Source organism: Pan paniscus, chromosome 23, assembly GCF_029289425.2.
Source record: "Pan paniscus chromosome 23, NHGRI_mPanPan1-v2.0_pri, whole genome shotgun sequence".
NCBI classification, from domain to species: domain Eukaryota; kingdom Metazoa; phylum Chordata; class Mammalia; order Primates; family Hominidae; genus Pan; species Pan paniscus.
The window spans coordinates 29,064,563-29,077,396 of NC_085927.1; the positions used below are offsets into that span (position 1 = coordinate 29,064,563).

Below are 12,834 nucleotides of genomic sequence, written 5' to 3' on the forward strand. Positions count from 1 at the left end.
CACTGTAACCTCAAACTCCTGGGCTCAAGCAATTCTCCTGCCTCAGCCTCCTGAGTAGCTAGGACTACAGACAGACACCACCAAGCCCAGCTACCTTTTTTTTTTTTTAAACTTGTAGAGATGGGGTCTTGCTATATTGTCCAAGCTGGTCTTGAACTCCTGGCCTCAAGCAATCCCCTTATGTCAGCCTCCCGAAATGCTGGGATTACAGACATGATCCACGGTGCCTGGCCTGATAGTGTGTTTTTTAAAAATTTTTTTCTAGAAGGAATGGAGGCAGGGTTTTACTATGTTGCCCAAGATGGTCTTGAACTCCTGGGCTCAAGTGATCCTTCCACCTCGGCCTCCAATAGTGCTGGGACTACAGGAGTGAGCCACCATGCCCGGCCAATAGTCTTCTGATGTGAAATTTAGTGCCTTTAATTTTCATGAAGTCCAATTTATCTATTTTTTTCTTTTTAATGTTGATGACTTTGGTGTCATATCCAAGAAACTACTACCAAATCCAACGTTGTGAAGATATTCCCTATATTTAATTTTAAGCTCTTACAATTTCGGTCAATTTTGAGTTAACTTTTGTATATGACGTTTGGTAAGGGTCCAACTTCACTCTTGGATATCCAGTTTCCAGGCATCAACCATTTGTTGAAAAGACTGTCCTTTCCATAGCCTGGGCGATCCTCTTACCTCAGCCTTCCAAGTAGCTGAGACTACTGCTTTTTTCAAAAAAAAAAAAAAACTTCGTTTTAAAACTCTTATCAGTCCTGGATAAAAATGTTGCCTAAGGATTCTAAGTCCTTTGGCCCCACCTGAGACAAATGCTAACTGGAACCACTTTTCATGACCTCCACTGCTGCCTCTGAGGTCCACGTCATCGTCAGTTTTTGCCTGTTCTATTGCAGTGGCCAACTGATCTAACCACCCCACCCCTTCTCCGCACAGCAGCCAGAGGTCTCTAGAACAAGGTCAGGTCAGGTCTTCGGCTACCTGCCACCCAGAGAATCTCATACCCAGATTCCTGATCACAGCTCACAGCACCCGCTCTGGTCAAAACATGGTGTCAGGTCCCTCTGCCTTTGTGGGTCCCTTTCTCTGCCTGACAGGAGTTGAGCCTCTTCACCCAGGTCTGGGCTCAGACACTGAGGCCTTCCCCACCTCCCCGCCCAAGGTAAGTGTCCAGCACAGGTGCTTGATAGCAGTGTTTTTTTAAAACAGTAGGTTTCATCTGTTAGGTTGTAAAATCAGTTCGGTAGGTCATGGCCGACAGTTTGTTTTCAACTTTTTATTTTGAAGTAATTATAGATTCACAGGAGGTTGCATAGGAGGTTGTCTAGGGAGGTCCTGGGTACCCTTGCCCCAGCCTCCCGCAATGTTAACACCTTGTACACTACAGCACAGCATCAGGACGCAGAAATTGACATTGGTACAGTCTACAGAACATACTCGGTTTCCCCAGTTACATCTGTACTCCTTTGTGTACCTAACTCTACACAATTTTAACTTCATGTATAGCCCTGTGTAACCACCAGTCAGGCTGACAGATGGTTTTCAACACCACAGGACTCCCTCGTATGAACCACCCCCTCACCATCCCTAACCTAAACCCCTGGTAACCTTTAATCTGTTTTCCATCTCTATAATTACATTATTTCACCAATGTTACATAAATGGAATCCTGCTACATGTATGTTTTCAAGATTGGCTGTTTTTGCTCTGAAGAATTTCCTTGAGTTTCATCTGAGTTGCTGTGTGTACAGCAGTTACTGAAAATGGCACTATATCACATACAGTACGGATACATATTGTTTTGTATTTCAACAATAATATGCTATATATAACAGTCTATGCCAGATAATAATGTAAAATACTTATTATTAATATGGGGTTTTATCCAAAACATTTATTTTTATTTTTAAAACATTTATTTAGAGACGGGGTCTTGCTCTGTTGCCCAGGCTGGAGTGCAGTGGCACGATCATAGCTGACTGCAACCTCAAACTCCTATCCTCAAGTGATTCTTCTGCCTCAGCCTCCCAAGTAGCTGAGATTACAGGTGTGAGCCACCACACCTAGCACCTGTCCAAAAAGTTTGAAAGATATTGCTCTTATTACAGTATTTGTTTTCTTCATACCACCACCATAAAATACCAAACTGCTTCAGAAATTACCACCATTTTATTTTTCTTTATTTTGAGACAGGATATCGCTCTGTCACCCAGATTGAAGTGCAGTGGGGCACAATCATGGCTCACTGCAGCCTCAAACTCCTGGGCTCAAACGATCCTCCTATCTCAGCCTCCGAAGTAGCTGGAACTACAAATGCATGCCACCATGCATAGCTCATTTATTTTTTGTAGAGATGGGGTCTTGTTACGTTGCCCAGGCTGGTCTCGAACTCCTGGGCTCAAGCAATCCTCCCACCTCAGCCTCCCAAAGTGCTGGGATAACAGCTGTGAGCCACCACATCCAGCCACCGTTTTAAATTCCTATTTATTGATGTTTAATGTCTGTCTTTTACCCAAACTACAACAGAAACTCTTTGAAGACAACTTGTCTGTTTCAAAACTGTGGTCTTATAAGCCTCAAACCCTGTCCAACATGTGGACACTCAGATGTTGTGAAGGAATTGACACAGAAACAAATGCAGGAACATCCTGTCCAGAGAGATTATCTGTTGATGTGGAACTTGAGTAGTGAAGGAGGCGGCAAAATATGATAGTCACACTACAGAGGCAGGACTTAATGCTTCCTAACAGAGCATGCAGCCGCACAATGCTAAACAAGCAGGTGGCAGGGAGCGTGGCTGCACTGAGGGGAGGCCCCTCATGGACTGGGGTGCTGGCTGGCATGCCCTGGCTTTTGCTGCACTCTCCAGCTCCGCCCCAGGAACCTGAAGGCAGCTGCTGCAATCCCAGGCATCACATGCAGGCTGCAAATTCATTTTATTATTTTATCTTTGACACAGAGTCTCACTCTGTCGCCCAGGCTGGAGTACAGTGGCACGATCTCAGCTCACTGCAACCTCTGCCTCTGGGGTTCAAGCAATTCTCCTGTCTCAGCTTCCCGAGTAGCTGGGATCACAGGCACGTGCCACCATGCCCAGTTAATGTTTGTATTTTTAATAGAGATGGGGGGTTTCAACCATGTTGGCTAGGCTGGTCTCAAACTCCAGACCTCAAGTGATCCACCCACCTTGGCCTCCCAAAGTGCTGGGATTACAGCAGACTGCAAATTCAGATGCCCCGTCCCTGTGTTTAAGAGTAAGAAAAACCTTGTAGATCTCTAGCAGTCTTCCTCTCTTCCCTCACTGGGTGGAAATGCTCATTATTAAACCAGCCACAGCCATGCTGGAGGCACCCTGGTTGCCTTAGACACATCAGTACTCCCCTGATGATGGGGGAACGCTGGCTCCTCTTTAGATGCTCCTGCTCTTGGGATCCCGTGAGCACAACCCCCACCCCCACCCCCACTGTTCACAGACACAGACAGGGGCTCTTAGGGAGCACAGGAGAAAACACACTCAAGCAGGGAAATACTGTTCTTTAATGGACACCCTTCTGACGTGATAGATTATTCTGCCCCAAAGAACAAATTAAAAGATATTCAACTTGCTGCCTGTGTCCAGGAAGAGAGCAGGGAGGGTGCTGGGCACAGACCCAGCCTAGCCCTCAGCATCACACAACAGGGCCACTATAGGATGAGAAACCATTCTATTAGTAATAAACAGACCTCTTCAAGAAATAGTGTTTTTGGTGGTTCATACATTTTAAAACACTTAACAAGAGAATAAGCATACAAATTTCTAATACTGTCCAGGTACAACACTGTTACACACAAAATCTAACAAATGTGAACTTAATTTTCAGCTTCTATTTGAAATCAGATGAAATGGCTTTTGATACATTAACCACCAGGGGAAATTTTGAGGGAAGGAGTCCTTAATTCCATATGTCTTGGACTTGGATTTCTTCAGCTGAGTCCACAAACCCTCTTCATGCAAGGTTGTGTGTTCTGTAGCTGTGTGCATTTCTTAAAAACCAGAGTCTCCAGGGGCCGACCTGGGAGCCTAAGAAGTGAAGCCTGCTGGTGCAGAGGGGCCAGCAAGCCCTACCTGCTCGGCACACCTGCCTGCATGTGCAGTGGAACTGAGCGAGTGGAGCAGAGTGTGAGCACTCACAATGCTCACCAAACCTGGGACGTGGCAGGCAGTTTCCTAAGGACTAGGAAAGACATTCACAGTGGCACAACTGTTTAGCTACCTCATTATGACCCACCTGTGTGTCCACACAGGTCAGGGCTACCCTTCAGTTTACCTGAGAAGCCTAGACCTCAGGACCGCCATCTCCTATGCTACCATGCCCAGCCTGACCTGGCTGCTCACAAGTACCTGCCATAATGCTTGGCCTCCTGGAAGCTCTAAAGCGGTGCAATTGTCCTGCAGAACATCGCAGTGTCAGGGTATCCTGCATGCAGGTGGGGGGTGGGCAAGTAGGGCTAGCAATGTCCTGCTCCATGTTCCTGCGAGCAAGAGCTCACAGGGACCCACCAGACTGTGTAGGCTGGTCACAGTCCCCAGGGCTGTGCAACAGCAACTTGAAACAGACTGAGGAAGCTGCACAGGCCAATGGCAGGGATGCTTGTCACTCGTCCTTCTCCTGCGGCAGAGGGAGATGCCAGTCTGGAGGGGGGCTCTGCCTCGGGGCCCACACCAGGATGTGCTTCCGTGCAGCCCGGACTCGTGCCCGCTCGCTCTCACAGAGGGATTGCTGTGCAAATAAGACTCTAGTCACTCCCCAGGCTCTGAGCACCCTCAAGACCCCTGTACCTCCCCCCTCTCATCACCCTCTGAAACACAGATGGACAGGCAGGGCCTATGGTACACACCACTCTGCAGCACAGCTGCTTCCACCTACTATACCTTGGCGATTCTTCCATATTAGCGCACAGAGATGGAGATCATTTTTTTTCTCACAAGCTACTGTGAAAAACTACTGAATAGGTCATAATAATTTGAGGAATTTTTAAATATCTTCTCCTGGACCTCAGGGCTCAATGGCTCTGGTTGACCTCGTGAGTCTGGGGCATATTCACCTGCTGAGAGTGAGCCTGGGGGTGCTGGGTGGAGAGGAGAGAAGAGTCTGAGAGAGCAGCTGTGGGGAGCTGCAGGGAGGAGCGTGTTAGGGAGAAGGGAGGAAGACGGGGAAGAAATACATGTCCTGGGTATCCTGGAAGGGTGGGAAGAGTCCAGAGGACAGACCACCCGCCTGAGTGGTGCCACAAGTGCCACTTAACCCATCAGCTTCTCTTGGCTACTGTCTCCCAATACAGACACAAGTCAGTGTATCACAACATGGGTGACCTTTGCTGTCGGCCCTTGGTAGGTATCAGGTGCTATGTGAGCCTCTTTACACAGATAACTTAATCTGTCTACATGTCTGTCTTTGTTCAAGCTCTATTGCCTCAAATAAAATATTTTGATCGTGTTTAAAAAGCTATCAGAAATGTAGTACAGAATATTAAAGATTCCCAAATGTCCATTCCCAATGCGGCAGTTAACAGCTTCCCTGATGTCTTTTTTTGGTCCACATTTTAGAGCTAACATGTTTCCCTAAAGATAGGATAATCTTTTGCTGGCTAGTCTACTTCCTGCTTTCTTTTCACTAAACAATACACTGTAGGCACTTTTCCATACCCAGGGAGATGACCGACCATTCTTTTCAAAGGCTATCTGGTATTTCACTTTGTGGAAAAAGCTATTTGGTCAAATGTCTATTAGTGAAATTTAGGTTGTTTTCAGCTTTTGCAGTATCAAAAACATAATTAGCATTCTGAACTTTTAACTGTACACTGTTATCCAATTACTTCCCTGGGATAAAGTTCCAGAAGTAAAACTTAAGGTCAAAAGGTATGTATCTGACATTTACATAATCAGAACACCTGACACCCCCACCAACACTGCACAACTACCCAGAATTCTTCAAACCTCTATCAACACCACTTTCTGCTGTTACTGTCATTTAGACTTATATACCTGACACCTGGCCATTTGATTTTTTCTTTTTTTTTCTTGAGAGGGAGTCTTACTCTGTTGCCCAGGCTGGAGTGCAGTGACACGATCTCGGCTCATTGCAACCTCCGCCTCCCAGGTTCAAGCAATTCTCCTATCTCAGCCTCCCGAGTAGCTGAGATTACAGGTGTTTGCCACTATGCGTGGCTAATTTTCGTATTTTTAGTAGAGATGGGGTTTTGCCATGTTGCCAGGCTGGTCTCAAACTCCTGACCTCAGGTGATCTGCCCACCTCGGCCTCCCAAAGTGCTAGGATTACAGGCATGAGCCACCATGCCCAGGCTTTTCTCCTTTTTTATTATTTTTATAAAGATGGAGTCTCACCATGTTGCCCATGGCTGGTCTCAAGCTCCTGGGCTCAAGCGATCCCCTTGCCTCGGCCTCCCAAAGTGCCGAGATTACAGGTGCCCACCACCATGCCCAGCTGGCTTTCTTTTTTAATGAATTGCTTCTTTGTGTCCTTTGGCCATTTTTCCATTCTGAAATAATCCCTATATTTCTTATTGATATATATATAACAGCTCTTTATACACACACACGCACATATATATACATTAAAGTTATCAATCTCTTGCTATATAAGCTGTCAGCTTTCTTACTTTTTTTGACTTTGACATATTATGGAATAGTCATCATTTTCTTTTATACAGCAGTCTGGTTTCCACATCAGTTCATCTCTTTCAGATCACTGTATACACTTAATAATGTTGAAGTGTTGATCAGTCCCATTGATTCTCATTCCTTGGCACTCCCCATGAGCCTCGCACCTTTCGGCTGGCTTCTCTCCATCTCCTCTCCCACAAGGGGTCCACCGTAGCACTGTATTCTACACTACAGTGTGGGTGCCAGGAGGGCAGAGACTCTTCTTATCACTCGTGCATCCCCAAGAGCACCCAATGTGGTACATATTTGCTGGACGAAAAAACAACTAGGACCACCTCCTTACCGGTCTCTCTGCTCCTGTAATATATTCTCTACACCCTAGCAAACAGATTGAACTTTTTTTACCCTCTCTCTTTTTTTTCCCCCTGAGACAGGTCTCCCTCTGTTATCCAGGCTGGTGTGCAGTGGTGTGACCATAGCTCACTGCAGCTTTGAACTCCTGGGCTTAGGCGATCCTCCCGCCTCACCCTCCCAAGTAGCTGGGACCACAGGTGCACGCCACCACACTTTGCTAACAGACTGATCTTTTAAAGATATAAATCGAATTATGCCTCCCAGCACACTTTAGACTAAACTCTAAACTCCGTATCAAGGCCCGCCAGGTCCCTGGTATACCGCTCTCCAACCATCCACCTACCCTCTGCTTCAGGAACCCAGGCCTTATCTGTTTCTCAGCGGTGTCTACCGGGGCTGGATGAAGGCTGGCTCCTGGTCACTCAGGACTCAGCAACATCACCTCCTGCGTAGGCCAGCTGATGACCCTAACACCGGACGGCTGCCCTCTTCCCTCTCTAAACCACTCTACACCCTCCTCGCTGGTCTCCTCCTTTGTCTTTCACGCCCTCTGAAAGTCCTGTTGATATGCTAATTTACACAATCTCTCAAAAGAAAGGAAGCGTGAGGAGGATAGGGACCCCGTCAGTCCCCGGCTAGGTCGCGGGGCATGGGGCGTGGAGGGGTGGGGAAAGCTGGGCCCTGCAAGGCGCTCCGAAGCGCCGCCCCGCTCCCTCCCGGCGCACCTGGGCCTCGGCGCTCCGGCGCTCCTCCCAGTCGCGGCAGCTGGCCAGGTCGCGCTGCCACTGTTCGCAGGCCGGCCGCTCGCCGTGGACGTAGTAGTGGTGTAGGAAGTGCCTGGCGCTGCGGCAGAGCTTCCACTCGGCGCGGTAGGCCTCGCAGGGGCGCGGCGGCTGCGGCGAGAGGCGGCGCCTGAGCGGGGCCCGGCGGCCGCGCCCTACGCCCCGAGCCAGTCCCGTTCCCTCCCTCCGGAAGACCCCGGTGGTTCCCGGCTCCGATCCAGCACACTCACCTGCCAGCTGCTGCCGTCCGCCATGTCTGGGCGACCGGCGCGCCAAGCCCGCCCCTCAGTCCGCCAGCCAATGAAGAATGAAGAAAACGGCACCTCGTGATCGACTGACAGAAGAACTAATGAGCACCGACACATTCAATTACGTCTTCGCCCCCTTCTTCGAGAAGCGCCGACAAACAGGACGAGCAACCAATAGCAACCGAGGGCGGCTGCGGCGTGCGCGGAGGGCCGGGGTCGCAGGGTAAATCCGGGGCGAGGCCTGGCGCGGAGCCTACGCGACCACCGCGACGACAGCGCCATTCACTCAGGGCCAGGCGGGCATCCTGGGCCGCGCAGCTACCTTACGTCAGCCGCCTCTCAAATCACACGGCTCTGGCCAGTTCTTTTCAGCAGCTTTATGAGATTTTCTCAAATCTCAACAATCCGGTATATTTTCAAAAGTACATACTGAGCATCAAGGTGGTGCAGCGAACCTCCCAGATCTGCAGCTCCAGCAGTCTTGCTTGAGCGTCCACTCAGGATGGAGGTGAACTCGCAAAGTAACTGAGATTGGTTGGGCATGACATATGGTGGATCTAGGGTTGAATGACCTCCCCAGGGAACGCAGGCTTGAAGTGGAGGCTGAGAATGCAATCCGAGTACAGCCATAGGCCGGTCAAAGGTATGGAGGCGGTGTGTAGCAGGGGTGAGCGGGGTAGGAGTGGCTTGGATGTCTGTAGTTCTATTCTAAGGGTGCGGGAGACATGTAACATTTACCTTATTCGTTTTTCGAGACAGGGTCTTGCTGTGTCACCCAGGCTTAGTGCAGTGGCGTGGCGTGTTCATGGCTTACTGCAACCTCAAACTCCTGGACTCCGAACAGCTGGGACCAAAAGCATGCACAGCCTCACCAGGCTAATTTTTAATTTTTTTTTTTTTTTTTTTTTTTTTTTTTTTTGTAAAGATGGGGTCTTGCTAAGTTACCCAGGCTAGTTTGGCCTCAAGCGACCCTCTCACTTTGGCCTCCCAAAGTGCTAGGATTATAGGCGGAGCGCCAGTGCCTGGCTGGGACGTTTATAAAAAGGAGCAATGCACAAGAGGCAACAAAGGCAAGTAAAGAGGAGGCTGGTGGGCTTGCAGAAACGCCCTGCAGTACCTATGCTGCGGTTCTCCCACTTCACTGATAACAAATCCTCAGTATCCACTGATACAAATCCTGGGACTGCTGGGCCAGTCCCAGGAATGACACTGGGACAGACTCCCTGGAGGTGGATCAGAAAGCTGCAGTTTTACCAGGGGTCCTGCTGTTGAGGCAGCCAGCTCAAGGACCAAGCCCAAATAAGACACTGAGAGGAAGGCTGCAGGCCAGGGTGCAGGAGTAATGACCAGGATCAGTGCTCCAACTGGCCCCACTGTGTCATTAAAAGGCTCTGCAATGGAATCCATCCTGGTCCAGGCAGGGGAGTGTGCCTCCAGCAAAGGACCAGGCGTTTCACTGCATACACAGCAGGTGTTGCTTAGTGAAGACAAAAACCCAGAGCCAGAGGTACTGTAACATTCTTCATTATGCATAAAGTGACAATCTGTTAGCTGATGTGATCCTGCAAATGAAGGCTGTCTACCCACCAAGCGTTTCTCCCTCTGCTAGTAAAACTGAGACTTTGTCAGTGGAGGCTCAGGTAAGTCCCCACAGTGCTCATGCCTTCCAAAACCACGCCCATTTCCAGTGATGATGGTTTGTGCCACAGGCCAAATACTGAACATCATGACACTCATAGACACTCTTCACTGAAGACGTGGATAGACCCTGGGGCCACCATTCTCTCCTCTCTGGAGTGTTGGAGGGGCCCTGACCAGGGCAGGACCCCCATGCCTGGAAGCAGGGTTAGCCCTGGCTCATGGGGGACCCTGCTGGGCTTAGCCATTGCCACCTAGGGATCAGGCAGCCTTGTTTCTTCCTACTTTCTCCAGGAGAAGCCCCAGAGGGACAATTTTCTAATGGTGAGATGGAACACGGAGCACCTGCCAACAGGCCTTCAGTTATGGTCAGAGGCCCAACCACCAGTCTGTGTTAGTACCTAATCAAACATTTAGATTTAGGCTTTAGTTATTGCCTGTTTTTACTTGAAATTCTTGGCTTAGAATTATTCCCAATGGGGCCAGGCACAGTGGCTCATGGGAACAAATTTAAAATAATCAGATTAGCATGTCAAAAGATCTCACGTTATAGAAAGTGAAGATCTAAGACCAAATAAATACGGATAAAAAATAAAGACAGGCCAGCAGAAGCTTGGATGATTTAATAAATTAAAATTGGGAGTTGGGGAGTAGGGAAGAAGGAGAGGAACATCGCTTTAGCATTTGTTCATTCTAACATTCACATGTTTGCTTCTCCATGGAGTTGTTTCACTATGAACAGATTCACTAAGGAGCCAGTTATGTCCATATGAAATGAGAATAAAAGTGCAAACTCATTCAGATCAGGTTCTTCTGAGTGGTGTTTTTGAAAAAAATATGTAAAATAAAAATAGAAACATTCTTTGTCAAATACTTAAATTGCAGCCACAGTAGTGGGACAGCCACTACTTATAGAACACATGTCTATTTAAAGCCTTTTTTTAGGCCAAAGACTGACACCTATGCAATTGACGTAGGAAAAGAAAGGATAAATGAAGAAAAAGAAAGAACACTTCATGTTAGACAATTTAGTCACCTTCATAGGTTTTGACAGAATTAGGGATGCAGAATTGCTCCTGCTGAGGCAGTGGGAGCTCCCCTCAAGCTGAAAGCGTGAAGAGGTGAGGAGGCAGCTATCTACTTTGTCTTTCCCCAAATCAAGCATACAACTACAAAGTCCTGCTGCTCCACTTCCAAGTCAAACTTGATAATTCTTAGGTAACTCTAAATAAATCTTAAGTAACAGAGTATTCTCTGATGAGGCTCGTCCCTGTCAGTGCCAGTAACTAAAAGCCAAGATGTTGCAAATGATTCTTTTATTATTTTCCAATCAGCCAACAGTCCTCACTTAGGGCTTTCTTCCCTTTTTACGCAACGATTGTCCTTCTCCAGAGAAAGCGACGAATCTGCCTCCAGCTTCATCCTAGGTTTGAAGAGAAGATACTATTTTCAGAAACTCCCTGGAGGTTTACAATAAATGCCTTACTCTATGGACTCACGTACCATCCACATTACTCATAAGAAATATCTCAGGCTGGACACGATAGCTGACACCTGTAATCCCAGCACTTTGGGAGGCCTAGGTGGGAGGATCACTTGAGCCCAGGAGTTCAAGACCAGCCTGGGCAACATAGTGAGATCCCATCTCTACCAAAAATAGCTTGGTGTGGTATGTGCCTATGGTCCCAGCTACTTGGGAGGCTGAGACGGGAGGATGGTTTGAGCCAGGGCCATAGTGAGCTATGACTGTGCCACTGCTCCAGCCTGGATGGCAGAGCAACAGAGCAAGACCCTGCCTCAAAAAAAAAAAAAAAAATCTGTAAGTTCATCACCCAAAAACATTTCAGGTCACTTTTCTGTACATGCTTAAAGAATTGTTTTCCCACTTAATTCTGAAATCTCATGCCAATAAACTTCCTGTCTAGTATACTCCCAAGGCTACAGAACTGAATTCTGTAAAAAAGAATTCCATCATGTAGGAGGGCCAGTTTTCTACCAGTGGACATTGCTGTGGTAAGCAGCTTAATGTATTTGCACACAACTCTGATTTTTTAGAGCTCAAATTCCTGGGTCAAAGTGTGTACACACTTTTAATGCTTTTAACATATAGAGACCAACCAGCCCTCAGAAACATTCCACTAAGCTATCCTTCCATCAGCAGAAAGAGGGATTGTTTTTTCCCAAGCCTTTGAAAACTGCACATATTTTTTTTCACATGCTTTTATTGCTAGTCAGTCTGAGGCATTATCTCAACTTTTCCCTAGGAAGAAGAGGATTCTGGAATGTTCAACACACATCCCTGCACCTGGCTCCCCACTAACTGTAGCATGTTATACCTGCAATAGAGCACTGTTTAGTATTTATGTGGTCACATTCATGTAAATTTGAGTCACAGCTGCATTTAGTCTTCCTTTGCCGCACAGCCTTCCATTTATCCTGGTGTCAATAGCTGTGTTTGGCTTCTTCCTCTATTCAATCACAGCCTGCATTGCGTGGAGTTCATCTGTTTTGACAAACCTGTGTCTCCTGGGCCTTCACCCTGCCGTACCTGGACTGGCCCTTCTCTAGGTGCCGTACATGTTAGTGGGGGCTCCTTATTTCCTGGATTCTATGACTTTCTTATTTCTACCTTATTCCTTCATTTTAGTGAGGGACACCTCCTAGGAGCTTCCTGAGAAAAGATGCATGAGGATTATCTTCCTGTGAGTTCCTTTTTTCTACTCTCATATTTCATTGATAGGCTGGTTGGTATGTTAGTCTGCTAGGGCTGCCATATAAAATGCCAAAGATAGGGTGGCTCAAACAACAGAAATTTATTCTTCATAGTTTTGGAGGCTAGAAGTGCAGGATCAAGGTGTCAGCAGGTTTGGTTTCCTCTGATACCCTTTTCCTTGGCTTGCAGATGGCTGCCTTCTTGCTGTGTCCTCACATGGCCCTTCCTATGTCCAAATTTCCTCTTCTTAAAAGGACACCAGATTGAATTACGGCCAACTCTAATGGTCTTATTTTAACTTAATTGCTTCTTTAAATGGCCCTATCTGAGTTACTGGGGGTTAGGGCTTCAACACAGAAACACTGGAGGGACACAATCCAGCTCATAAGAGTTGGTACAGAATTTTAGGTTGGAAAAAATTTCCCCTCA

At 47.5% G+C, this 12,834-nt stretch overlaps 2 protein-coding genes and 1 long non-coding RNA gene across 7 annotated transcripts in view; 1 reads left to right on the top strand and 2 right to left on the bottom strand.

Moving 5' to 3' along the window:
• Nucleotides 1-1,267: 1,267 nt before the first annotated feature.
• C23H22orf39 (chromosome 23 C22orf39 homolog) lies at nucleotides 1,268-8,171 on the bottom strand. 3 transcript variants are annotated; one of them, XM_008966645.5, is made up of 3 exons: nucleotides 8,037-8,171; nucleotides 7,750-7,917; nucleotides 1,268-2,076 (listed from the first exon to the last, which is right to left on the bottom strand). In XM_008966645.5, exons 1-3 carry the CDS (start codon nucleotides 8,169-8,171, stop codon nucleotides 2,026-2,028), a joined length of 354 nt encoding a protein of 117 aa, XP_008964893.1. In that variant the 3' UTR covers nucleotides 1,268-2,025. The 3 variants fall into 3 exon arrangements, with proteins under 3 accessions (XP_008964893.1, XP_014198703.1, XP_008964892.1); XM_014343217.4 differs by having other exon boundaries at nucleotides 1,268-3,690; XM_008966644.6 differs by having other exon boundaries at nucleotides 1,268-4,766.
• A 66-nt stretch (nucleotides 8,172-8,237) lies between these two features.
• On the top strand, nucleotides 8,238-8,960 carry LOC134730129 (uncharacterized). Its single transcript, XR_010111805.1, has 2 exons — nucleotides 8,238-8,697; nucleotides 8,814-8,960. It is a non-coding gene; the product is annotated as an uncharacterized LOC134730129 (long non-coding RNA).
• Nucleotides 8,961-10,300: 1,340 nt separating this feature from the next.
• UFD1 (ubiquitin recognition factor in ER associated degradation 1) overlaps nucleotides 10,301-12,834 on the bottom strand; it is a 29,239-nt gene continuing 26,705 nt past the window's right edge. For all 3 annotated transcript variants that reach the window (XM_003814045.4, XM_034949236.2, XM_055105609.1), the window contains one exon: nucleotides 10,301-11,115. In XM_003814045.4, coding sequence (XP_003814093.1) covers nucleotides 11,041-11,115 — 75 coding nt within the window. In that variant the 3' untranslated portion in view covers nucleotides 10,301-11,040. The remainder of the gene's footprint in view (nucleotides 11,116-12,834) is intronic.